This window comes from Betta splendens, chromosome 11 (genome assembly GCF_900634795.4).
Source record: "Betta splendens chromosome 11, fBetSpl5.4, whole genome shotgun sequence".
In the NCBI taxonomy this organism is placed as follows: domain Eukaryota; kingdom Metazoa; phylum Chordata; class Actinopteri; order Anabantiformes; family Osphronemidae; genus Betta; species Betta splendens.
The window spans coordinates 15,601,430-15,625,655 of record NC_040891.2 but is presented as its reverse complement, the minus strand read 5'-3'; the positions used below and the strand labels follow the sequence as shown (position 1 = coordinate 15,625,655).

The following is a 24,226-nucleotide window of genomic DNA, read 5'->3' as shown; positions in this document are numbered from 1 at the left end:
CGCGCTCATATTAACATTTTATTATGCAGCCCCCTTTAAGGCCTGTGGCCCTGTGGCTTGGGTCGGGCATGTTTATGTCTTTGATGATGCGTGGGCTTTGAATCAGTTCAGATGAGGGCGTTTGGGGCCGGGCATGGAGAGTGAGCTGTTTGGTTTTTTGGAGGTCGAGGTCTGCACGACTTTCACTCACGCACGCGGGCTTCGGTCCTCTTCTGATGGAACCGTCCTCATTTCAGTCATTTTCTCTCTCAAATATTTTGTAAGCATGTGTTACAGTGTTAATTCTTTCTAGGTCATTGGTTTTTCTTTCCTTTCGCATGAATCATCCTTTTGTCGGATCCTTGGTGCGACTGGACGACGAAATGGACAATGTGCTTTTCACTGAGAGGCTTTGATTCGTGTCTCTCTCTCACGCCTCACCAGCTCCTCGTCCCACATTATCCATTTGTTCTTTTATATTAAACAAAATGAGCTTTAATGACGGCTGGCGGTGAGTGACCCGTCACAGCTGCAAAGAAAAAGACCTTTGGAGCCATTTCAGCGAAAGATAAAGACTCTTTGTGAAATCAGCCTCCGTCTTTGCTCTGATGACTCCAGTAGTTTTTAGGGGTGTTCAGGCAGATAATAAGAGCTTTCTAAAGTATATGCAGCAGAAAGAATATGGATTATTTGCCGTCATGTTCTTGTTAGCATCTTTCTTGGTCTGGATCGTCCTTTTGGCAGCAGCCTGTGTTTGTCTCGTCACTTCATGAAATGTGCCAATTTACAGATGAAACGTTTTTCTTGAGGCTATTTTGTTACTTTTCAGAAAAAAGAGTGTAGCACAAAGACCCGTCTGTAACCCCTCGACCCGTACCAGTAGGTTTGATTAGCTTGACTGAGCCACATCAGAGGGGGGTTTTGGAGCAGGGGATGCTTCAGCGAACTCTCCAAACTTCTTTATCCGTCCTCCTTATCCCGCTCGCTGACCCGACGCTGAGTGGAGCTTTCCCTCCTCTCTCACGGACGCCGCTTTGTCTTTATCTGACCCCAGTATAATTGAGGTGAAGCTCCAACGGGAACAATCAGGATTTATATATGATTTAAGAAAAACAAATCAGTCATTCTAAGCAGAGCCGTTTCAGAGGGTAATCTGAACGCATCGGTGGAGGGGTTAAGAGTTGCCTGGACCTGCGCTGTTCAGGTAAAATGAAGGGAGAGAGGGAGTTGAGCTTGAGCTTGTGGGAGGAATGACATGAGCTTCTGTCCACCTTATTAAAAAACAGTCCAAAACGGAGTTTGTGTGAAATCACCCTGTAACAGCAGCTCCGTGGTTCTAATTTGCTTCTTCTCAGTGCCTCTGGCTCGCCCAGAACCTGGCGGTTCTCAGACGTCAGTCCACAGCTCCGCTCCGCCCCGCCGCGTGGCTGACAGTCTGCTCCGTGCCCACACTTGCTGATACCACAGCTCCGGCCTCACAGGCTGCTCTTTGCTGCTGATCAGAGCCTCAGCAGCTTGCCTGTCAGTTCTGCTGGTTTCACCTGGATCCTGAACCGGGTTCCAAGCAGCACCTTCACAGCTGTCCAGGTGGACAGGCTTCACAGTATACGTGTCCGACGCACGCTACAGCGGTTTATAAACTCAAAATCATAACAAATGAACAAGGACTGCATCAGGTAATTTAATTTAACAAGTGAAGCTGCTTTAGTTTCTGTTCCAACCACCTGCTGAGACTCTCGCAGTCTGTTCTGCACATCCATCACCCAGCGGTGATGGACTAGAACTCATTTACTGTCACTCTTTGCTGTCAGAGCACTGAGGGGGTCACACACTCTCCTGTCTGTCCACCTGTCTGTCCTCTTGTCCACCTGTCTGTCCTCTTGTCTGTCTGTCTGTCCTCTTGTCCATCTGTCTGTCTCTCCTTATGTCCACCTGTCTGTCCTCCTGTGTCCTGTCTGTCCTTCTGACCACCCGTCTGTCCTCTTGTCCACCTGTCTGTCTCTCCTTCTGTCCTGCTGTCTGTCCTCTTGTCCACCTGTCTGTCCTCTTTCCACCTGTCTGTCTGTCCTCTTGTCCACCTGTCTGTCTCTCCTTCTGTCCACCTGTCTGTCCTCTTGTCCTCCTGTCTGTCCACCTCTCTGTCCTGCTGTCTGGCCTCCTGTGTCCTGTCTGTCCTAACTGTCTTTCTGTCCACCTGTCTGTCCTGTTTTGAATGTGGCTCCAGGGTCAAATGATGTCACTGTTTTATATTCCGTATGCATTAGCTCGTCAGCTCAGTCTAATAAGCAGTGACGTTTCAGCTGCTGCTGCTGATGATGGGTTTCAGAGAACAGCTCCTCACCTGAACGTCCAAAAACATTCCCGATGTCATCCAGGCAGGCGTCGGTCCGTGTATTTTTAGAGCACTCTCCCACTGACTCTCCTCCGAGCTGCCAACCTGTGTATGCTCACACACACACACACACACACACACACACACACACACACACACACACACACACACACTCAGGTACGAGGACGCATAAAGTGTGACTCCGGCTGGTTGCCATGGCGCCGTTTACTGTGACTCTGCTGGTGGTTGTGATGATCATTCTCAGAAGTGATGCTAAAGTTTGGTGTGGACCTTTTTGGGCAGAATCTGAGCTTGTTGCTGAAGCGGCTTCTTCCTCCTCCTCGGTTTTTGGCAGCAGCTCGTCGAGCAGACGGGTCTCGACCTGCTTGTTTTATACATACATATATTAGATACTGTACATAAAACACACGGAGCCGTGTCTTCCGTCATGATACACTGTCTTCTCTGGTTGAATCCGCATGAAACCAGTGTTGCAGCTGAGTGAACACATTAAGGTTTACTTCACGTCTGCTGCTTCAGCGCTCCCACATTCCTGCAGCTTTGCAGGATGAAGTGAATTTCCTGACAGAGGTGGAGAAGTGGAGCTTCGCCTGAGGTCAAATACCGTACGCATGATTTGTACACTTCCATTAAAGCATAATATCACTTTTTATGTCTTCCTTCAGGCTCCGTCATGTTCGTTCACTGTGACAGAGCCGCTGCCTGTCAATCACAGAAACCAGCATTGAGATGCTCACGTGTTTGTGTGTCTGTGCTGCCCTCCACCTGATGCTGCTCTGCAGATTGGAAACCCCGGCCGACCGGGTCAGAACCTCCAGAGGCTGGGCTTTGGAGCAGGTGCTGGATACTGGCAGTTGTGTTGTTAAGCTATTTCAATAGTTTATGCAGCCGTAGTAAAAGCACAGCTCAGACCTTGTTTGTGTGTAAAGAGGACAGAATTGAGCATGAAAGTTGGCCACACCGTTTTTCTGGCGTCCCCACAACTATGTGGCCGACGAACGGTACTTTTCTAAGCCGTAATTACGCGGCTGCGCTTTGCTGAGTCGTCCTTTCTCCTCCTGTTTCGGGATCAGACGTCTTGTGCTGCTTGCTTCGACTTTGCTGGTTCCGGCTGCTGGACTCACCTTCACCAGACACCTGTCAGGACACACGCTGCAGCTCTGCTGGTTCTGGGTCTGTGTCCATCAGCACAATGCACTTGTACTGGTGGTAAATATGTCACCGTCTCTGTACGTGGAGCAGGAAATGCTAAATGTCGACAACTAGGGCAGTAAATATGTGGCGTTTCACACCTGAGACGTTTCTCCTCACACACCACAGTGAAGAAATGTGAAGCTTGTTGACCTTTGCAATGATTGATCTTTGGTTTTTTGGCTTTCTGACCTTTGACGGTTCGTTTCTTTCTCAGTTGTGGAGCTCTGCTGCGTTTGTGAGGACGTGGAGCTATAATGCTGCTGCAAAAGCACACAGTACTTGGGTTTGTGGATGATTGGGCCAATGTGAATGATGAAAACCCAGCAGATGTCAAGCTTCACACACAGATGCAGCGTTAGGCAGGTGACGATGTCTGTCTTCCTGTCTGTCTCTTCCTCTTCCTGTCTGCCTGTCTTACTTTCTCTTTCCTGTGGTTCCTTCCTCTTCCTTTCTGTCCCTCATGCTTCCTGTCTACCTGTCTCCACTTTCTCTTTCCTGTGGTTCCTTCCTATTTCCTGTCTGTCTCTCATGCTTCCTGTCTACCTGTCTCACTTTCTCTTTTCCTGTGGTTCCTTCCTCTTCCTGTCTGTCTCTTACGCTTCCTGTCTGCCTGTCTGCTCCCTCTTTCCTGTGTTTCCTTCCTCTTCTTGTCTGTCTCTCCTGCTTCCTGTCTACCTGTCTCACTTTCTCTTTCCTGTGGTTCCTTCCTCTTCCTGTCTGTCCCTCATGCTTCCTGTCTACCTGTCTCACTTTCTCTTTCCTGTGGTTCCTTCCTCTTCGTGTCTGTCTCTCATGCTTCCTGTTTGCCTGTCTCACTTTCTCTTTCCCATGGTTCCTTCCTCTTCCTGTCGTCTCTCCCGCTTCCTGTCTACTGTCTTACTTTCTCTTTCCTGTGTTTCCTTCCTCTTCCTATCTGTCTTTTCTGCTTCCTGTCTACCTGTCTTACTTTCTCTTTCCTGTGGTTCCTTCCTCTTCTTTCTGTCCCTTGTGCTTCCCTGTCTTACCTGTCTCACTTTCTCTTTCCTGTGGTTCCTTCCTATTCCTGTCTGTCTCTCATGCTTCGTTCTACCTGTCTCATTTTCTCTTTCCGTGGTCCTTCCTCTTCCTGTCTGGTCTCTGACGCTTCCTGTCTGCCTGTCTTGCTCCCTCTTTCTTGTGGTTCCTTCCTCTTCCTGTCTGTCCATGCTTCCTGTCTACCTGTCTCACTTTCTCTTTCCCGTGGTTCCTTCTTCACACACCCTTGTGTGAATCATGGCCCAGAGGGTGACAACGTACCTGTGAACACATTGTCATTGTAGACGCGCGTGTTGTTGCTTTTGTCACCTGCAGCTCAACACATCATTATCAGGCTCCAAAATTATCTCACATGGTTCGAATTTTGAACTGTCACAAAGCCGCGTCAGCATATATTTAGAGCAAATGATTGAGTGTAATATTCACCAGCCCTAGAGGTTGTTGTCAGTCTTTGTGGTGACAGTAGCAGCGTTAGCAGCGATTCACTGCATCCACAGGAGGAAACCGCTGAAGTTGAAGCGTCATAGAGAATGGACTGTGCTCAGGCGAAACCCAGGCTCTGTTCAGCTGCACCCAACAGAGCTGACACCTCACAGCTTTGTGTTTGTCTGCACTGATGGAAAATGAGAAAATGTTTGTTGTTCTGGAACAAAGTGGGGGAGTGTGACTCACAGTCACAAAATGATCCAGGCTGATTTACAGGCTGAGACGAGGACAGAACAGCTGAGCTCAGAGTAAATCCAGGATCGTCTAGTTTGGCTGGTGAAGCCGAGTTCAGACCTCAGAGCTTGGTGCTCTCACGCTGCGTGGCTTTGCAGATCCTGTGATGCTTCAGGCTGAAGCTGCTCTGTTTTTCTTGAGACATGACTGTTATAAAGATATTTGCTGAGGGTTCAGAGAACTGGACCAAACGCTCGGTTCTTGGTTCTGAGCTTCTCTCTCAGAACTGAGAACTGAGCTGTGTTTCATGGACATTTATTAAGATGATGGTGCATTAGGTTTGTTGCTGCTTGTAGATGCAGCTGTCTTTATCAATAATCAAAGCAGATTAATTTCTCCTCCATGCAGATGTCTATACTTGTGAGCCTTTAAGGTGAAGCAGCTTCAGATTCGTAGCATTTGCAGCACATTGTTTTCTGCACACTGTGCTACAGAGTTGATTTATTAGCTATTTGTAACCTTTCCTCTTCAGCTGTGTGTTATATTAGGAGACTGAGATCTATTCTGCTTCATTGGTGCAGTTTGGATCTTGGTTATTTGCTGTTATTGAACGTGTTGGTGCCTGCCTGCCACGTCTCCACTTCACCCATCCGGCACCAGAATCTGTTTCATCATCGCGTTTGTTGGTCTTTGTTCAGTCGTGCACTGCAGCGTTAATGATGCTCATGAGAGGTCGAAGCCAGCACCTCGGGTTACACATGTCATGTTACCGCAGTGGCCACAGACACGGGATTAGAAGTGTCACCCGCTGAATCTGCAGCTGCATCTTAACCAGGTTCCTGCGCTTTCATGAGGTGAAGCTGCGATTAGCTGGAGATTTGGCTCGTCATGCTTCTTGTTATGTCACAGGATTCACCATGTGGGTTTAAAGCAACTCTGATGGAGAGTAAAGTATGAGGAAAAAACTCCTTTCCCGCTGCCTCGGCCGCCTCGTTGACTCTCCTGTGCTTGTTTTGGGGAAACCGTGATGTTTGGTGCAGCCTTTAACATGGACACGTGAAGTCTTGGAGGCTTTGTTTGCCCTATGACCCTGGCAGACTTGGAGCTTGACATGAGACGCAGCCTTTATCCACCTGCTCGTAGGTATGAATATGCAGGAGGACGTCAAGGAGCAGAACGGGCTCATTATAAAACGGAGGCCACGTCCTCTGGTTGGTGGTCGTGACCCTCGCTGTCTCAGGAGTCGCCTCAGATTTCCATTTTGACTTTTCGACCTGCAGGGAAGCATTTTGCCTGAGAGCCGTCTCCACTAATAGATGTCACCTCAGCTTCTCGCAGCTTTAAGGTTTGTTGTGGGCAGATAAGACCAACCTGTGTCCAGCAGCCTGAGGGGCCTCAGTGCTCTGGCCTCTGTCGGCTTCGCTCACTGATCCACAGGTTTACATCAGGACATCTCACGTTAATCACAGAAGCACTAAACAGCTCAGTACGAGACAGAGCTGGTTCCCTGTGACGTTCAGACTCTGGTTGTTTCGGTCAAATCGTTCCATGCAACAGACAAGACCTGCAGAAGAGGTCCAACTTTAAAGTCTGAGATACAACAAACAGTGAATCAGTAGAAGCTCGCTCACCTGATCCTCTACTATGATTATGTGACAGCTGCTCCCTGTCTCACATCTGTCCAGGTGTTCGTTTTTTCCCAGACGTGCTATTAAATAGAAGCTCGTCCTCTGCTCTAATTCAGTGCTTGGTCCTTCGGTTTCACTGACTTTCATTTCTATCCCAACCAGTTTAGTTCTGCAGGGTTTGTGTTGCTCGGGTTCAAATGATCCTGCATCAGAATAAATTTTCTTTCATCTTTTAGGTTTTTGGACTTGAGTCCCTTGAGAACGGTTGTGGTAGGATGTGATCCTTCGTCTCATGATCATAACTTCAAAACTTGTGGCTCAAATTCACTAATTAAGAAGCTTCTTAACAAGCGAGAGCTGCTACTGAAGCTTTTAATAGAGAGTTGTCTTTTTGAACAGGATCATACCTCTTCCACCTGCGTGTAGAGCAGCTCTCTGATATCACAACCAGTAATCAAGGCCAACGGCACCGAGTCTCCTTCGGTCGACCAAGGAGGCTCGAATTCCACAACTGTAGAGACTTGTAAGCAGTGATACACTTGGTTCCTGTCAGCGATGAATGAAACGCCTGCCACCCTCCACACACTCCTCCCCCGAGTGGTCCAACATGCTGCGACCTGACAGAGGCATGCTCTCATCCATCTGGAAGATAAACAGTGAGAGTGCCAGCAACAGCAGAGACTGAACACACACCAGGGGCCGGTGGCTCAGCCACAGCCAGAACCATGCAGAACCATGGTACTGCTCAAAGAGCCCGTTCTGGTCAGAGCCTCCATCACGTTGAGACACAGCTGGTTAGGACTCTTCATACGTCTTGGTTGGGTTCTGTCTGGATCATGGTCCAAATGATAAATGATGAAGTCGCCTCCTTGCAGCTTGACCAGAGCTTTCACATATACTATGCTAACACATGTTAGCGCATTGCGTTTGCACGTTGAACCACGTCCAGATCCGTCCACTCTAACCGTGTTTATTGGTGGGGGTGGAGGTAGAACCAGATGGCTCCGCAAGGATCCTGCTGGTCAATAATCTGATCAGCCTTGGGCTCTGTGTAACCGAGCTACTGGTGCCTCATTAGAACCTGTCCCAGTAAAGAGCAGAGCTGTTTCCTCCGGGGTTGATCTGAATCAGAGCGACGACTCGCTGTGTAATAGTAGAGACAGAAGCTGCACATCAAGCCTCCGCTGGTTGTAGGTTGATGTCTACACGTACATGTCCATAACATGCTGGGTTCCCTCTGCAGCTGAAGATGGGTTCATGTGTAAGACTCCAGCCATCGCAGACATCGTGATCCTGGTGGATGGCTCCTGGAGTATCGGCCGCATCAACTTCCGGCTGGTCAGGACGTTTCTGGAGAACCTGGTCCGGGCCTTCAGCGTGGAGTTTGATAAGACCAGAGTCGGTGAGCAGGTCGGCGCCGCTCATCCCAGCGTGTCGTGGCCCAGAGGCGTTAACCCAAATGTGTTTGTGTGAGCAGGCTTGGCTCAATACAGCGGAGACCCCAGAATCGAGTGGCACCTCAACGCTCACACCACGAAACAGGCTGTGATCGATGCTGTGAAGAACCTGCCTTATAAAGGAGGCAACACGCTGACAGGTGACCGACCCGAGCCTCCCTCGTCAACGCTCGAAGGCTGGACCAGAACCAGTCGTCCTCCTCCAGGCTCATAGCAACCTTGCGTTTAAGTGTTTAATGAGCTCACATCACAGAACCAAGCAGGAAAGTGGGGCTGGTTCTTCTTCTTATTATTATGCTCTTGTGTTCAGGTCTGGCTCTGACCTTCATCATGGAGAACAGCTTTAAGGCAGAGTCTGGATCCAGATCAGGCGTTCCCAAGATTGGAATCCTCATCACTGATGGGAAGTCCCAGGATGACGTGATTCCCCCGGCTCAGAGGCTGAGGGAAGCTGGGATAGAGCTGTTTGCCATCGGTAAGAAGCAGCATGGACGCAGACGTGTTCAAATGTATCGACCTTCACGTGGTTGGTCTGACCTCTGTCACATCTGTAGGCGTAAAAAACGCTGACGAGAACGAGCTGAAGGCCATCGCCTCCGCGCCCGCTGAGACACACGTCTACAACGTGGCCGACTTCAGTGTGATGAGCGAGATCGTGGAGGGTCTCACCAAGACCGTGTGCGACCGTGTGGAGCAGCTCGACAAGCAGATCAAAGGTGAGGAGGCGATGACTGATGATGCAGCCTCTGCCAAATCCGCTGATGCTGATGCAGATGCAGATGCAGCGACTGCCGTAGACGCAGCCGCTGACGCTGATGCAAATGCAGACGCAGCTGCTGATGCAGATGCAGCCACCACCGTAGACACAGCCGCAGCCACTGATGCAGATGCAGATGCAGCCTCTAATGCAGATGCAGCCACTGACGCTGATGCAGATGCAGGCACTGATACAGATGTAGCCTCAGACACAGCCGCTGATGCTGATGCAAATGCAGACGCAGCTGCTGATGCAGATGCAGATGCAGCCTCTAATGCAGATGCAGCCACTGACGCTGATGCAGATGCAGGCACTGATGCAGATGTAGCCTCAGACACAGCCGCTGATGCTGATGCTGATGCAGATGCAGCGACTGCTGTAGACGCAGCCACTGATGCAGATGCAGATGCAGCCTCTAATGCAGATGCAGCCACTGACGCTGATGCAGATGCAGGCACTGATGCAGATGTAGCCTCAGACACAGCCACTAACGCAGACGCTGGTGCAGACGCTGAAGCAACCTGTCTTGTCTTGCGCAGGAGAACCGGCCCCCCCGCCCACTTCGGTGGCTCCTCCTCGTGATCTGGTGACCTCCGACATCACGGCGCGCAGCTTCCGGGTCAAGTGGACCCACGCGCCGGGTCAGGTGGAGAAGTACCGCGTGGTCTACTACCCTGCCAGCGGAGGGCAGCCGGATGAGAAGGTTCTTCAGTGCTTTGAATTATGTCTGTGTGGAGGGAGACTAACATTCCAAAATGTTTGCTTTTATTCAACACGTGTTTAAATCAAGGCCTCATCTCTTGTCTTAATCCTTCCAGGTTAAATTTAAGGGCAGTAGGTTCTAATCTGATCTACAAAGGGAGACATATTATTATTGGATAGTGTCTATACATTAACTTTCCATTTGAAAGTAAACTACCACTCAGAACATCAGACTGGAGTCTGGGAGCAGCAGGTGGATCTGAACCTGAGGCGTTCTGCTTATTTTTACGCTCACTGCTGTAATTTTCCAAGTTTATGTTTATGACCTTATTTTTGCTTTGATGCTTATTACAACTTGCAGCTGGAACGTCTCTGTTTTCCCACAAGAAAAAGACAAGGTTTCATCAAAGCTAATCTGATCTAGTTGCACTGAGTTTGAATCTCCTGGGTGAGAAGCCTGAAGCCTGTGTGACGCATTTAACCTAATATTCAGCGGCCCATGAAGCGAAGCCGCTCAGATGGTTGTGGCACGTTGTCAGGTCAGATGTACAGGAGGTGACTGGGCTGAAGGGCATGCGTCATTCCAGTGTGTGCTGTGTCTCCAGGTGGTCCAGGGGACGGAGAACAGTGTGGAGCTCAACTACCTCAACTCTCTGACTGAGTATCAAGTGGCTGTTTTCGCCATCTACCGCAGCTCAGCCAGTGAAGCCCTGAGAGGAAGCGCCACGACACGTACGTCCCGTGGGAGCTCCCCAGCCGGTGCAGGGAGTCAGTCGAGGGCCCTGAGCCTGTTTTATGGGAACACGGATCTGCCAGCAGATACGTGTCGTGCTACAACCAGCAGCTGAATACACGTGTGCATTATGAGGCTGGATGCTGCTCCGACACAGGAGGCTCCGGCCTCGTGATGATGGACGATGTATCGCTGAACTGAACATGGCACAGGAATATTGAGACTGAATATTTAGATTTGGCGGTGGATGGATGTAGAGCAGACAGACTAAGCTACATGCATGTGAAAAATTAGTCAGTAAACAGTGAAAAAACATGATCTAAGTTTAAATTTAAAAGTCAGATCTAACAAACTGCAGAGGATCTATTTGCTGCTCTTCCTGCTAGATTTAATAAAACGTTATTATTATCTAGACCTTTGGCTGACATTTAGCTGCTTTGTGTCGTCGCTGATGAAGTCACGTGCTGTGGGATTCGTTGTCTTTTGATGGAAGCCTTTGTGTTGTGCTCCACAGTGGCTCTGCCCATGGTCAACGACCTGGAGCTGTTCGATATCACTCACAGCACCATGAGGGTCCGCTGGAAGACGGCCGCCGGGGCTTCTGGGTACATGATCCTTTACGCGCCCCTGACGGAGGGAGACCCCGCAGATGAGAAGGAGGTGAGGAGGCACCGCTTCACAGCAGCACCAGGGAGGGAGCCACAGAGATGATGGCGCCCGGTAGAGCTCACAGCTGGACTCAGAGGAACCGGCTCTGACGGGTTTCTGTCTCAGCTCAGTGTCGGCACAATTAAAGCGCCTGCAGATGTCGGTGTAATTGAGTAGCTTCAAAGTAAAGGTGCGCTTTCATGCCATTCCCTCCATAAACATGAAAGGATGGAGGCGGGAGCCAGTTCGTACCTGCAGCAGGTGAAGAGGTCCAAATGAACCGGTACCGTCGCAGCGTCCTCGTGCTGTGTGGCTCACACACAGGAAGCACAGACGCTTCAGGTTCTGTTCTCAGCAGCTAAACTCACCTCTGATATCCGTCTGCTGGAAAGATAGCTTCATCCAGCTTTTCTTAGTTCTAGTGTTTGCGGTTTATTCAGATCTATTTCTGATTTATTCAAATCAGATTTGAAACCTTCCTGTTTGGAGGCTTGGTGGTAGAGCTGCTGCTTTATTTTAAATCCAGAGTCAGGTGGAGGGACTCGGGCAGTGTTGGCAGGCTGTTCTGACTCGTGTCTGAAATGTTGCATCATTTATGATCCACGGCTCTTATTCTGGCGGTACAGCTTATTTCTCTTCAGCTCCCAAATTAAAAGCTTTTATTTATAGGACGAGCAAATGGATAAGTCTGGTTTTACATGATGTGTGTCTCCGATGGTGACGTGAGGGGTTAGTGGGCAGAGTGAGTGTTCTGGCTTGGTGGAGCCTGATGGTGTCACCTGCTGTAGGTGGAGGAGCAGGACAGTCAGAGCCTTATGTAAGCAGGACACGGCTGAGGTGGATGCAGGCACCTAAAGGCGCGCGTGTGTGTGTGTGTGTGTGTGTGTGTGTGTGTGTGTGTGTGTGTGTGTGTGTGTGTGTGTGTGTGCACGCCTGTGTGCGTGCGCGTGTGTGTGTGCGTGCACGCCTGTGTGCGTGCGTGTGTGTGCGTGTGTGTGTGCGTGCGTGCACGCCTGTGTGCGTGCGCGTGTGTGTGCGCACGCCTGTGTGCGTGTGTGTGTGTGTGTGTGTGTGTGTGTGTGTGTGTGTGTGTGTGTGCGTGCGTGCGTGCACGCCTGTGTGCGTGTGTGTGTGTGTGTGTGCGTGTGCGCCCCCTTCCAGGTGAAGGTCTCTGACTCGGTGAAGGAGGTGGAGCTGGAGGGACTGACCCCGGCCACCGAGTACACGGTGACCGTTTACGCCATGTATGGGGAGGAGGCCAGCGACCCCATGACCAGCCAGCAGACCACACGTGAGTCCAACAGCCAGCAGCTGCAGCCGGCGTCACCTGGAGCCGGTCACGGCATCACGTCACCAGAAACATCCATGGCTCAGAAAGAAACGATGTCACAAGTCAGCAGCAACCAGCAGTGTGTTTGTTTGAGTCTCTGTCCAGTAGATCTGCAGATCGTCACTGAGCTCCACTAACTGCTGATCAGTGACCTCCACGTGCAGCACTTGATGGGTTGTGCTTAATCTGCCTCCACAGAGGAAGCAGCATCAATGAATCAGCTGTTGCAGACTTGACGTCTCGCGCTCCGACAGAACTGGCAGCGATGCCAGAATCGCAGCGTGGGGCGTCTTCCAGCTCCTCGCTGCTATTTCTGCACCTCACTTTCATTTTGAAAGTGTTGTGAAGCCCTCCCTCCCTCCCTAAATCCCACCGCGCTCACTAATTAACATTTTATGCAGCCTCCTTTAAGGCCTGTGGCCTGTGGCTTTGGGTCAGGGCATGTTTATGTCTTTATGATGCGTGTGAGGCTTTGAATGCAGTTCAGATGAGGGCGTTTGGGGCCGGCGCAGGGAGAGGAGCTGTTTGGTTTTTGGAGGTCGAGGTCTGCACAGACTTTCACTCACGCACGCGAGGCTTCGGTCCTCTTCTGATGGAACCGTCCTCATTTCATGTCATTTTCTCTTACAAATATTTTGTAAGCATTGTTACAGCTGTTAATTCTTTCTAGGTCATTGGTTTTCTTTCCTTTCGCATGAATCATCTCTCTTCTTGTCGGATCCTTGTTGCGACTGGACGACGGAAATGGACTAATGTGCTTTTCACTGAGAGGCTTTGATTCGTGTCCTTCATCTCTCAGCCTTCACCAGCTCCTCGTCCCACATTATCCAGTTGTTCTTTTATATTTAAAACAAAATGAGCTTTAATGACGGCTGCGGTGAGTGACGCCGTCACAGCTGCAAAGAAAAAGACCTTTGGAGCCATTTCAGCGAAAGATAAAGACTCTTTGTGAAATCAGCCTCCGTCTTTGCTCTGATGACTCCAGTAGTTTTAGGGGTTTCAGGCAGATAATAAGAGCTTTCTAAAGTATATGCAGCAGAAATGAGATGGATTATTTGCCGTCATGTTCTTGTTAGGCATCTTTCTTGGTCTGATCACGTCCTTTTGCAGCAGCCTGTGTTTGTCTCGTCACTTCATGAAATGTGCCAATTTACAGATGAAACGTTTTTCTTGAGGCTAATTTTGTTCACTTTTCAGAAAAAAGAGTTGTAGCACAAAGACCCGTCTGTAACCTCCGACCCAGTACCAGTAGGTTTGATTAGCTTGACTGAGCCACATCAGAGTCCGGAGGTTTTTGGAGCAGGGGATGCTTCAGCGAACTCTCCAAACTTCTTTAATCCGTCCTCCTTATCCGCTCGCTGACCCGACGGCTGAGTGGGAGCTTCCCGTCCTCTCTCCCACGGACGCCGCTGCTTTGTCTTTATCCTGACCCCAGTATAATTGAGGTGAAGCTCCAACGGGAACAATCAGGATTTATATATGATTTAAGAAAACAGATCAGTCATTCTAAGCAGAGCCGTTTCAGAGGGTAAATCTGAAGCATCGGTGGAGGGGTTAAGAGTTGCCTGGACCTGCGCTGTTCAGGTAAAATGAAGGGAGAGAGGGAGGTTGAGCTTGAGCCTTGGGAGGAATGACATGAGCTTCTGTCCACCTTATTATAAAACAGTCCAGAAACGGAGTGTGTGTGAAATCACCCTGATAACAGCAGCTCCGTGGTTCTATCTGGCTTCTCAGTGCCTCTGGCTCCGGCCCAGAACCTGCGGTTCTCAGACGTCAGTCACAGCTCCGCCCGCCTCGCTTGGGACTCCGCCTCCAGAAAGGTCCTCAGCTACCGCGTCATGTACGTGAAGACCAACGGCGTCCAGACCAACGAGGTGAGGCGTTCAGGTCCAGTCAGCTCCAGCTCGCTGGCACAGGCAACACAAACGTAACCTGACACGGCTCCCTGCTGGGTCCACAGGTGGACGTCGGCCGCGTGAACACCTGGTTCCTGAAGAACCTGACCTCGCTGACCGAGTACACGGTCGGGGTGTTCGCCATCTACGACGAGGGACAAGCTGAGCCCACGACGGACAGCTTCACCACCAGTAGGACGCTACTGGGACGTTAGGGCTGCTGGTTGTTAGTGGAGCCGCTCGTCAGCTCTTGTCTGTGCTTCCAGAGATGGTGCCCGACCCGCTGGACCTGAAGAGCAGCGACGTGTCCCCGGACAGCTTCAGGGTGTCGTGGGAGCACCCGGCGCCTGACGTGGTGCTGTACCGACTCACCTGGACGCCCACCGACGGAGGCGACAGCGAGGAGGTGCGTGCTGCTTCTACACTTGATGATCATTGGATAAACAGACAGATGTTGTGTGTGCGTGCAGCTGTTGATCAGCTGGACCAGTTCTGGCCTGTTCTGTGTGACTCAGACGCATTCCCAGACAGGTTTCTCCTGCGTCCGGCTGCTCCAGAGGCTGGATCTGCTTTTAATAATGCAATTTGTGGTAGATGAACTTGTGTTTAGGGTCGTTGTCCTGCACATCAGCGACGCCTGCAAAGCCCCCTGACCTTTTCATGCAGGATAACGTGGGATGAGTCATGTGTTCAGTAAAGCCGGTAATTCTCATTTATTGCTCAGTGGATCTGTTGGTGCTGACGACCTCTCTGGGTCCGTTTCAGGCGCTGGTGAATGGAAACGTTAACACCTACCTGATAAAAGGCCTCAGCCCGCTCTCGGAGTACGAAGTCCTGCTGGCCGCCGTTTATGGGAACGAGGTGGAGAGCGACGAGGTGGTGCTGGTAGAGACCACAGGTAAAACATCAGGGCCCGGTTCTGGTCATGTGGGACGTGACTTGTGAATAATAAAAGGTTTCTTTACTCTCTTAGTGGAGAGAACAACCTCGGTTGCGACCACAACCACCACCACAGCAGGTAAACGTCTCCTCCTCCTCCTCGTCTGGAGTCTTGACCATCTTCCATCTGTGTTTCATGGTGGTTCTTCCTTCCCTGATCCCTTCTCTGTGGTGGGTTATGGAGAAAAAGCATCTGAACCAGTTACTGTTGACATTCACAGCGTCCTGTCTGGACTGAACTCAGACTCCTTCTGCCAGTCTGGTTCCATCGCCGAGCAGCTTCAGCTGCAGACATTTGTAGAGACAAATTTATCTATAGTTTCTGAAGGAAATCTAAATATTTCTATCTCACTTTTCGTTGTTGAAAAGTCAGAGCCATGAATTAGTAAATGCCCGAGGAGGACGTCCCTGATGGGCTCAGCTCTCACCGCTCGGTGACGTCTTCCTCTCTCTCAGCTCCTCGCTTTGGTGTGAGGAACATGAGGATCGATGAGGAAACCACCTTCAGTATGCGCGTGTCCTGGCAGCCGGTGGACTCCAGGAACGTCCGGCACTACCGGCTGAGCTACATCAGTGCCAGGGGCGACAGGGCGGAGGAGACGGTAAGACTCCACCCACAGCATCCGCCCATCATGCTCCCACAGCTACAGCTTCCTATTAGAACCAACTCGTACAGCAAGTGGTCCAAAGTGTCTGCTGGTCTCTGCCTGCATCCATCCCAGTCTGGACGCGACAGAAACAGTGGGGCTCAGGGTGGGTTCAGGTTGTCGACTCATGGAGCTTCTTCTGGAACAGGAGGAGGAAGATGCCACTGGAACAAAACCCAAACTCTGCAGACAGAGTATGGATGCGGACGATGAGATGCGCGGTAGAGAGTAGGATGATGATGATGTAAATAGTGGCAGATTCTCCAAGTGTTTGTTCCAGCAGAGAACGGAGACGAGCGGATGGCAGGTCTTCACTCTAATGAGCCACAGTGAGACGCCGACAGGGAGACGGAGGCGGCGAGAAGCACGAACTCGCTGCCGAGCACATGTTGATGGATGCACGTTAGCACGTTAGAGACAGGAAGTAAACATCTGCCTCAGTTCTCCAAACGTTCTGTACATTTACTGTTTATTTATAATTCCTCTCTGTTTAAGATCACTTTATTTTTGACAAGGACTCGAGAACAAACCTGAGGAACAATACGGCGGCGCCGCAGCCAGCGTTCTGCCCACAGTGGAGCCGTCACTGAACCATCCTCAGTGATCTGAGTGAGGAGCTGATCGGTTTTTCAGCCATTAGCGCCTTTTTACAGCAGGCCGTCTAACGAGGCGTTGCTGTTACAGCAGCGGCTCTGAGTTTGAGGCAGCCGTTAGTCAGACCAGCCTGTATGAGCAGCGACAGGCCCACACGCTTCCTCAGGTTTCTGCATCGGATCTGATGGGATCAGATGCAAACGTGGCAGCAGTAACCGTCGTTGACCTGGTTCCGGTCCGGTCGCCTTCTCATGAGCAGAGTCTGGATCTGGTGGATTCCGTGTGGCTTCCATCGACTCTGGCCACTGGTCCCTCATGGGCCTTTTCATGGGACAATAAAGAGCCAGCTGCTCGCGCCGGTGGCTTGTTAAATGAGATCTCTTATCAAAGTGCGAACAGCTGTGGGCTCTGTCTGGCAGCGCGCTCAGGTGATGCATCAGGAGCCGCCGCTTGGATGTGTATCTGCTGGCAGGCGTCCTCCCGGCTCTGAGCTCGGGGTGCCAGCGGACGCACGCCAGCACTGCTTTACACGGCATCACATTCATCACTGCTGGAACGCGCTGTAGGCTGGAAAACACTACTGGGTTAAAGGTGCGTTAGTGTCTAAATGCCAGCTGGCGAGCGCCTGATGGCCGGCGCCGCCGCCTCCTGGGCCTCACTGGTAACGATGCCTCCGTTCATGGAAAAGTAACTTGACTCGAAGAAGCTCGATGACGTCCACAAACTGAAGTGTTGTTTCTTCACACCGTGAGTTTGGAGCGTTGAGTTGGGATTCGTGTCCACCATCTGTTGGCTGTCATTTGTTTGACACTCGATTCGCTTTTTTGTTTGTGTTTAACTCCAATCACTGAGCAGCTCTGGCTCCCGGTGGGCGCCCGTCGCCAAGCGCTGGCTAATTGGTGTGAGTTTAGTTGTAGGCAGTGAATTCCTGAAATCTTAGGGCAAAGCCCTAAGTGTGTGTGTGTGTGGGCGCGAGCCTGCGTGCGTGCGTGGAGAAGCTCCTCCTCAGCTTGAATGCGCCAGACGTCCTGAGGCAGTGATGACGCAGTCGTACATCAGTCTGTTCCTCGTAGCTTCGCTAAGTCTCGTCAGGATGGACTTAACATTCGGGCCGTGCACAGAGCCTGTGTCAGAACTAGATTGGATTTCTGAATCCTATAAATACTTTAAGAAGCCGTGTTTGCATTTACAAAGCGCTGGAGTCGAAGCGAGTGTAGCTGGTGGAGGTTCCTTCCCACTGCGCGTCCGGGCGACAGTCTGGAAGCTTGCTGCCGTTTTCATCAGCCCGGCTCAGATTGATTCGTCAGGGCCCGCGGTGTTTGTGTGAATGATGGAGTCAGACTGGGCATGTGCAGATGACAGACGCAGAGATGGACAGTCTGGGTGGAGATGAGATGAGAGTCTGTTATGAGTCTGTGCTCAGACGTTTCATTAACCTTCTCAGAACTTTAGAAGAAACCGAATCAAAGACTGGTTTGCTACAGTTTGTGGAGTCAAATCGGACCTCATGCATGAGAGGCGTGCGTGTCCGTCTTCATGCCTTCTACTTCATACGTTCCAGAGAATTCCGCTGTGGGCACCACATAATAATACAGCTAATAAATAAGTCTAATTCATAATGAGATATTTAGAGTCTGTGGTGTAAACAGGACCCGACACTACAGAGAGAAGAGACGCCTGCAGGGCAGCAGCAGATTAGTTCGTCTCTGGTATGAAAATTGCAGTTCTGCTGAGCGGATGAGTCATTTAGGGATCGGCCTTAACAAAAGGCCAAGTTCAGCGACGGGTGAGGAGGAAACTCCGGCACAATTAACCTCTGCAGCACCTGGAAGCTCGGCGCCGCCGCAGCTTCGCGCCTCAGAGGACAAAACGAGTTAGAAGCTTGGTCTGAGACTGTGGGCCAACAGCGAGGCCCGGTCCGAACCCAGAGCCGCCTGGTTAAACGCTGTTAACTTTGCTTCCAGAGGACGGTGCCGACCGGTCAGAGCAGCCTGGTTCTGCAGCCGCTGCTGTCGGACACGGAGTACAAGGTGTCCCTCACTCCCGTTTACCCCGAGGGGTCGGCGCCGACGGCCACGCGGATGGGCCGAACACGTAAGTCCAGCACAGTTTGTGTCTGTATTCTAAGCGATCGGACCCCCGGCAGGCTCTGGTTCGTCCTCCAGGCCTGAATCTTGCCTCTGGTTCTGTTCTGTCAAGCTGCCGGGTCGGTTGTGAGCTTATTGTAACAAACACTTGTCTTAAAGCGAAGCGTTGAGGAAGAAGCTGCTGTGAATCAGAGTCGACCCTCTGATCTTCCCACTCTGACATTTCGTGGCTTGATCTCCAGCTGAGTTTACTCCGGCAGACTCACATCATCCGATTAGAAAGTCCCGTCAGGAAGAAATGAGGCAAAAGGTGACAGATGGATGAAGGAGAAGGCTGCAGAAAGCTGCAGATGGGGATTTTGTTGCTGGGCTTTATTCGCCTCCTTATTGGACACATATGTCATTGTGCTGGTGGCATTTCCACTCGCTCCCTGCAGTACCGGCTTTTATTAGGTTCCAGGTTCTGGAAACCATTTTTGTTGACAAATAATCAAAAACGTATGATGTCGTGTAGATGCAGCAGAGAGCGAGAACAGAAGAGCAGAAGGCTGAAGTGTGACACCCGCCTTCCAGTAGCTCCTCGTTCACCCGTTCACATCCACGCACTCGTGCACGGCGCTAGCTTGAACTCCAGGAGCAACTAGGGGTCCAGTGTCTTTGCCCAAGGACACCTCGGCATATCGACCGTGGCGGGGCTCGAACCAACTGGGCTATTGGCCAGAACCAGAACCAGAACAGCTGAGAGAACAGCTACTGTAGAACATGTGTAGGATGTAAGAAGAGCTGCTCTAAACCAACTAACCAACGTTTAACGTGAAGCTTTTCTGTTGGGATGAGGTGAAGGAGACGAGCAGAAATTCTCCTACTCTTTTTTCCTCATTGATGCTTCAGCAGCCGGTGCAGCTCAGGAGAGAGGCTCAGTGTGAGCGATTCGTCTTTCCTCGCCGCCTCATCACGTCTCCCTCTGCAGCGCGTTACACACATTAGCAGGCGCTAATGACGTTTGGCGCTGTTTTAAACGATGGGGCCTCCGACACCCGCTGGTGACGAATGGTTCCTGTTAGCGAGTGAAGGATGAGGCGATGGCCCAGGGGGGAGTGACGGGGCTGTGGAGAGGAGGGGATGATTGGGTTTTAGAGGGAAGATAGATGATGTGACAGAGCCGCCCGCCGCTGTAATCTGGGGATTTGAACCCGTGAGGGATGAGGCCAGCGCTGAGGGAGGCATGATGGGCTGCAGAGAGGATGATGGGAGGCTTAGCCTCAAATTGAAGATGGAGAATGTAGCACAAGAGGTTGAGGCATGGGAAGATTCCACATGAGTTAATGCGGTTCCCCCGGTTGGTTTGGCCGCAGAACAGGACGTGACATTCATTATGATTCAGACAGAAAAACAAATGTTTGGACATTTGGCGGCTGAAGAGGCTGAACGTCCAGCTCAGGTTTCTCCTGCTCAGACTCCAGTTCCCCTTTAATCAGACAGGGATCGAGCAACGATGGTGAAGGCGAGGACGGATCCCACGGCTTTAACTCGTGGGTAGTTCTTATCCAGCGGTGCTGCTGAAGCTTCGTCCTCTGGATCGAACAGACTCCTCATCGCTGGTGCCTCCTCTCCTCTGTCACAGCTGTTTTCATTATGCAGGCGCTTCTTTAAATCACCCTGAAATGCTGACGCTGAGTTTTCAGGAATGGATTCTATCACATTTGTTGGCTGCAGAGAAATGGTGCCTTGAGTTTTACTGCTTTGGGTCCAGATGGAGACGTGGTGGTTCAATGACACGTACAGGAAGTGATCGGTTTCTTGGCTTCCTCCTCAGTTCCTCTTTCGGCGCCTAAGAACCTGCGGGTGTCTGAGGAGTGGTACAACCGCTTCAGGATCAGCTGGGACGTTCCGCCGTCGCCCACCATGGGCTACAGGGTGGTGTACCAGCCTCTGTCCGGTACGTGCAGCCCCCCCGTCGCCCCCGGTGGTGCAGAGCTCCCGTCCTCAGTTGTCCGTGTGTCTGCAGCTCCTGGACCAGCTCTGGAGACCTTCGTGGGGGAAGACGTGAATACGATGCTGATTCTGAACCTGCTGAGTGGGACGGAGTACAGCGTGAAGGTCATCGCCTCCTACACCACCGGCTCCAGTGAAGCGCTTTCTGGGAAGGCCAAGACGCGTGAGTGCCCGTGTTTATTATGGGATGTTTCAGGACACGTGTCCACTGTTGTTGGAGCCGTCTGACATTATTCACCTCTGACTGCATCATTAATACGATGATGGCGCCTTTAATGCACCTCAGCTTATCCCATCCAGTCAGACAGTGGCTTCCAGCTCCATCCCTGCTGCTCGTTTGACTACGACTCTGTCCTGCATCATAATTAGCCTCTTTGCTGGAGAGGCGGCTGCTTCTGCTTTGATCTCCCTGACGCCATCGACTCACTCGTCCTTGAGCCGGACTCTGGACCTCGTTCATCCATTTTCGCTTGTCTGAGTGGGAGCTGTTGAGTCAGTTAAAGGCCTGGACGCGTAGCTTTAAATGGAGCGTGTCACTTCACATCGGCGCCTCGGTTTCATTTGCCTGCATAACAATTAAGCACTTGATCTGAAGGACGAGTTCAGGAGCATAAAATGAGGAGCGAAGAAAAGAGAAGAGGAGATGAAAGAAGATACGAGAGCAGTGGGATTCCAGGAGCTGGCTGGATGAGCCACATAGCAGCATGTTAATGAGGCTGTACCAGAGGGCAGGAGGCGGCTCCGCTCCGCCAGGTCAGCTGGGAATGATCTCACCTGTCGGTCGTCACTGCGATGATGGCTTGGTGTTGGTGCCTGAGGGTGAGCAGCAGGGGGTCAGGGCGCGCATGGAGCCAGGAAGCAGCCTGTGTGCAGACGCTTCACTGCATTACGCATGATGTGGGGGGAAATGTTGCTCATCAGAGTGACTGTGGAGGACGTTAGCAGCCTGCCACACATGCTAACGCGTCTGAGCCGCTCAGAAGCGAGTGCGTGTGTGTGTCCTGAAGACGATGGAGGAGCCTGTGCGAGGCCGAGTCTGACCCCATGTCTCCTCTCTCTGCAGTTCACCTGGGCGTCACCAACCTGAGCACGTACCAGGTGAGGATGAACGGCCTGTGCAGCCAGTGGCAGCCGCACCGACACGCCAGCAGCTACAGGGCCGTCATCGAGTCGCTGCTCAGTGAGTCATTGGGGGTTTCTCTGCAGACGCGAGTCCTCGTCCAGGTGTGAACCCTGCTCCTACGCCGCGTTCCTGCTGGGGCTCACTCCCGGCGCCATGCGTTTGTCAGTGGGAGCCCTGAGCTGCTCCACACGACAAACACCCCACGGCTGAAGGTTCAGCGCCGGCTCTGAGCCGTTCTCCGTTCGAGCACCACATTTACATCTGCTGCGCGGGGAAATAGGAAACGAGAAAGGTCGCAGCAGAAATTATGCCTGGTGTTTGCAGACTGAGCGTTGTGTCGTCAGGGCGTCGCACCCACAACCTCTTCTCGCGCTGTAAAAGAGTCTTTCTTTGAGACAATAGTGACAAACAAGTGGCTCATTGTGCAGTTCGGGCTGCGAGTGTGAAGACTGCTGTCACCACGAGTCACCGCAGACCTGAACCCCAGCCCACGTTCCTCCCACAGTGACCTCTGACCTCCGGTGACATCACCAGCTGGGTCAGTGTCAGTGCTGGGTCGAGCCTGACTTAAACAGGACTGCATCATTAAAGCAGAAGCTCAAACCTTGAGTCACGCTGTCGATCCGTGTTGTAAATGTTGACGGCGTTTTTAGTTCCGAACGACTCATTTCACAGGGAGCGGCTCCAGCTCCACAGCTTTAGATGCTGAATCACACTCACCCAAACAGAGGCTAAGGTCATTTACTTGGTTCTGGTTCTGCTCCAGACAAATAACTGTGTATTCCCCCAGTTGTCTGACGGTGATAACACACTCTCACTAACTGAACAACAGCTGCTGTGGCCCCGAATCGATTCCACACTTCCACCATTCAGTCACCAGCTCAAAGGCAGGATTGACTTTTAACGCAGCCGTCACCCACCGAGCAGCGAAGTAATGGCTGCCATTCATCACCTTTAGCCCCTCGGCACCGGCGCCGCCGTCATTATTGGCGCATAAAAGCCACGGAACATGGTTTTCCTTCAGGCGGCTCCCAGGGATTCGGTCCCCAACACAGAACGGAGCTGAATGAGGATTTATGTTGGCACCGCTGGTAAATACTGAGAGCGGCAGGAAACGGTGAGGGTGGCAGTGGCGCTGGCTGCTGGTGTTAAACTGGAAACCAGCAGCCAGCGCCATGACGGTGCTTCACGCGCGTCTGCAGTTCAGTGCAGGTTTCCATCCACACAGACCCATAACCTTTGACCTTTGACCTCCAGACGGGCAGAAGCAGGAGGCGACTCTGGGAGGAGGATCCAGCAGACACTGCTTCAGCGGCCTGAAGCCCAACACGCAGTACAAGGTCAGCGTGTTCGCTCAGCTGCTGGACGGAACCGAAGGCCCGGCGGTGACGGCCCACGAGAAGACGCGTAAGACGCACACACGCCGCAGCCGACGCACAGTGGTGCAGTCTGCAGCCGCTTTGCTCCAGCAGCAGCGGCTGAAGCATAATCACACGTTTTCACCACCGCTGATCCTCCGGGTGCGACTGGAGCTGAATGCTCTTCATTCTGCTCCAAACCATTCATTTGTGCTGCGCTGGCAGACAGAACCCTCATCAGGAGCCGCTGCAGCTGCTGGAAGCAGGTTTGGTGGGAGGCTCCGTCACAGGCAGTCAGCTCAACCTCTAGTCTCAACCCTCGGCCAGTGGTTTGGGCCTAACTCTGTAGACAGTGAAGTGAGGCAGGAGAGGACGTCAGAGACGAAGCAGGAAGTGAAGGTGAAGGAAGCTGCAGCTCTTTGAGTGGATGAGAACGCGTCCCACCGGGTGAAGGTGGAGGCTTCAGCTAATCGGGACGCGGCCAACAGACTGCAGGAAGGAGAGAGTGGAAGCCGCGCAGCGGCTGGAACGGCTGCTAATCACGTCTCTTGTTTACTGTCCCCGTCCAGAACCCGTCCCCACGCCGGCGCCGACCAGGCCGCCCTCCACCACGCCGCTACCCACAATCCCCCCTGCCAAGGAAGGTAAGAGCTGAGGCGTCCAGCTGCTCACTGCCTGTGGAGGGATGGAGTGATCGGCCTGATGAGCGAGCGAGCGAGAGAGAGAGAGAGACGCACACAGACGCACTGACTTGCTCGCACACACGCTCGCACACTCACTAACACTCACTCACACACACACACACTGACTCACTCGCACACGCACACGCACACTCACACACACACACACGCACACTCACTCACACACACACACGCACACTCACACACACACACACACACACTGACTCACTCGCACACGCACACGCACACTCACACACACACACACATACACACACACACACTCACACACGCACACACGCACACACACACACACACACACTCACTCACACACGCACACTCACACACACACACACACACTGACTCACTCGCACACGCACACTCACACACACACACACACACACATACACACACACACACTCACACACACACACACACACACACACGCACACACAC

The 24,226-nt window shown here is 51.9% G+C and overlaps 1 protein-coding gene across 5 annotated transcripts in view; it reads left to right on the top strand.

Moving 5' to 3' along the window:
• The first annotated feature begins 6,738 nt into the window (after positions 1-6,738).
• The window catches only part of LOC114866074 (collagen alpha-1(XIV) chain-like), a 27,895-nt gene continuing 10,407 nt past the window's right edge, over positions 6,739-24,226 (top strand). For 2 of the 5 annotated variants that reach the window (XM_055513103.1, XM_055513102.1), the window contains exons 1-20: positions 6,739-8,230; positions 8,306-8,425; positions 8,596-8,760; positions 8,840-9,001; positions 9,582-9,745; positions 10,350-10,476; positions 10,992-11,137; positions 12,287-12,416; positions 14,190-14,329; positions 14,416-14,542; positions 14,617-14,756; positions 15,116-15,248; positions 15,324-15,368; positions 15,746-15,891; positions 18,495-18,624; positions 20,434-20,556; positions 20,626-20,775; positions 21,676-21,792; positions 22,993-23,142; positions 23,663-23,737. In XM_055513103.1, coding sequence (XP_055369078.1) covers positions 8,041-8,230; positions 8,306-8,425; positions 8,596-8,760; positions 8,840-9,001; positions 9,582-9,745; positions 10,350-10,476; positions 10,992-11,137; positions 12,287-12,416; positions 14,190-14,329; positions 14,416-14,542; positions 14,617-14,756; positions 15,116-15,248; positions 15,324-15,368; positions 15,746-15,891; positions 18,495-18,624; positions 20,434-20,556; positions 20,626-20,775; positions 21,676-21,792; positions 22,993-23,142; positions 23,663-23,737 — 2,680 coding nt within the window. In that variant the 5' untranslated portion in view covers positions 6,739-8,040. The remainder of the gene's footprint in view (positions 8,231-8,305; positions 8,426-8,595; positions 8,761-8,839; positions 9,002-9,581; positions 9,746-10,349; positions 10,477-10,991; positions 11,138-12,286; positions 12,417-14,189; positions 14,330-14,415; positions 14,543-14,616; positions 14,757-15,115; positions 15,249-15,323; positions 15,369-15,745; positions 15,892-18,494; positions 18,625-20,433; positions 20,557-20,625; positions 20,776-21,675; positions 21,793-22,992; positions 23,143-23,662; positions 23,738-24,226) is intronic. The other 3 variants (XM_029167713.2, XM_029167712.2, XM_029167714.2) reach the window with 2 other exon arrangements.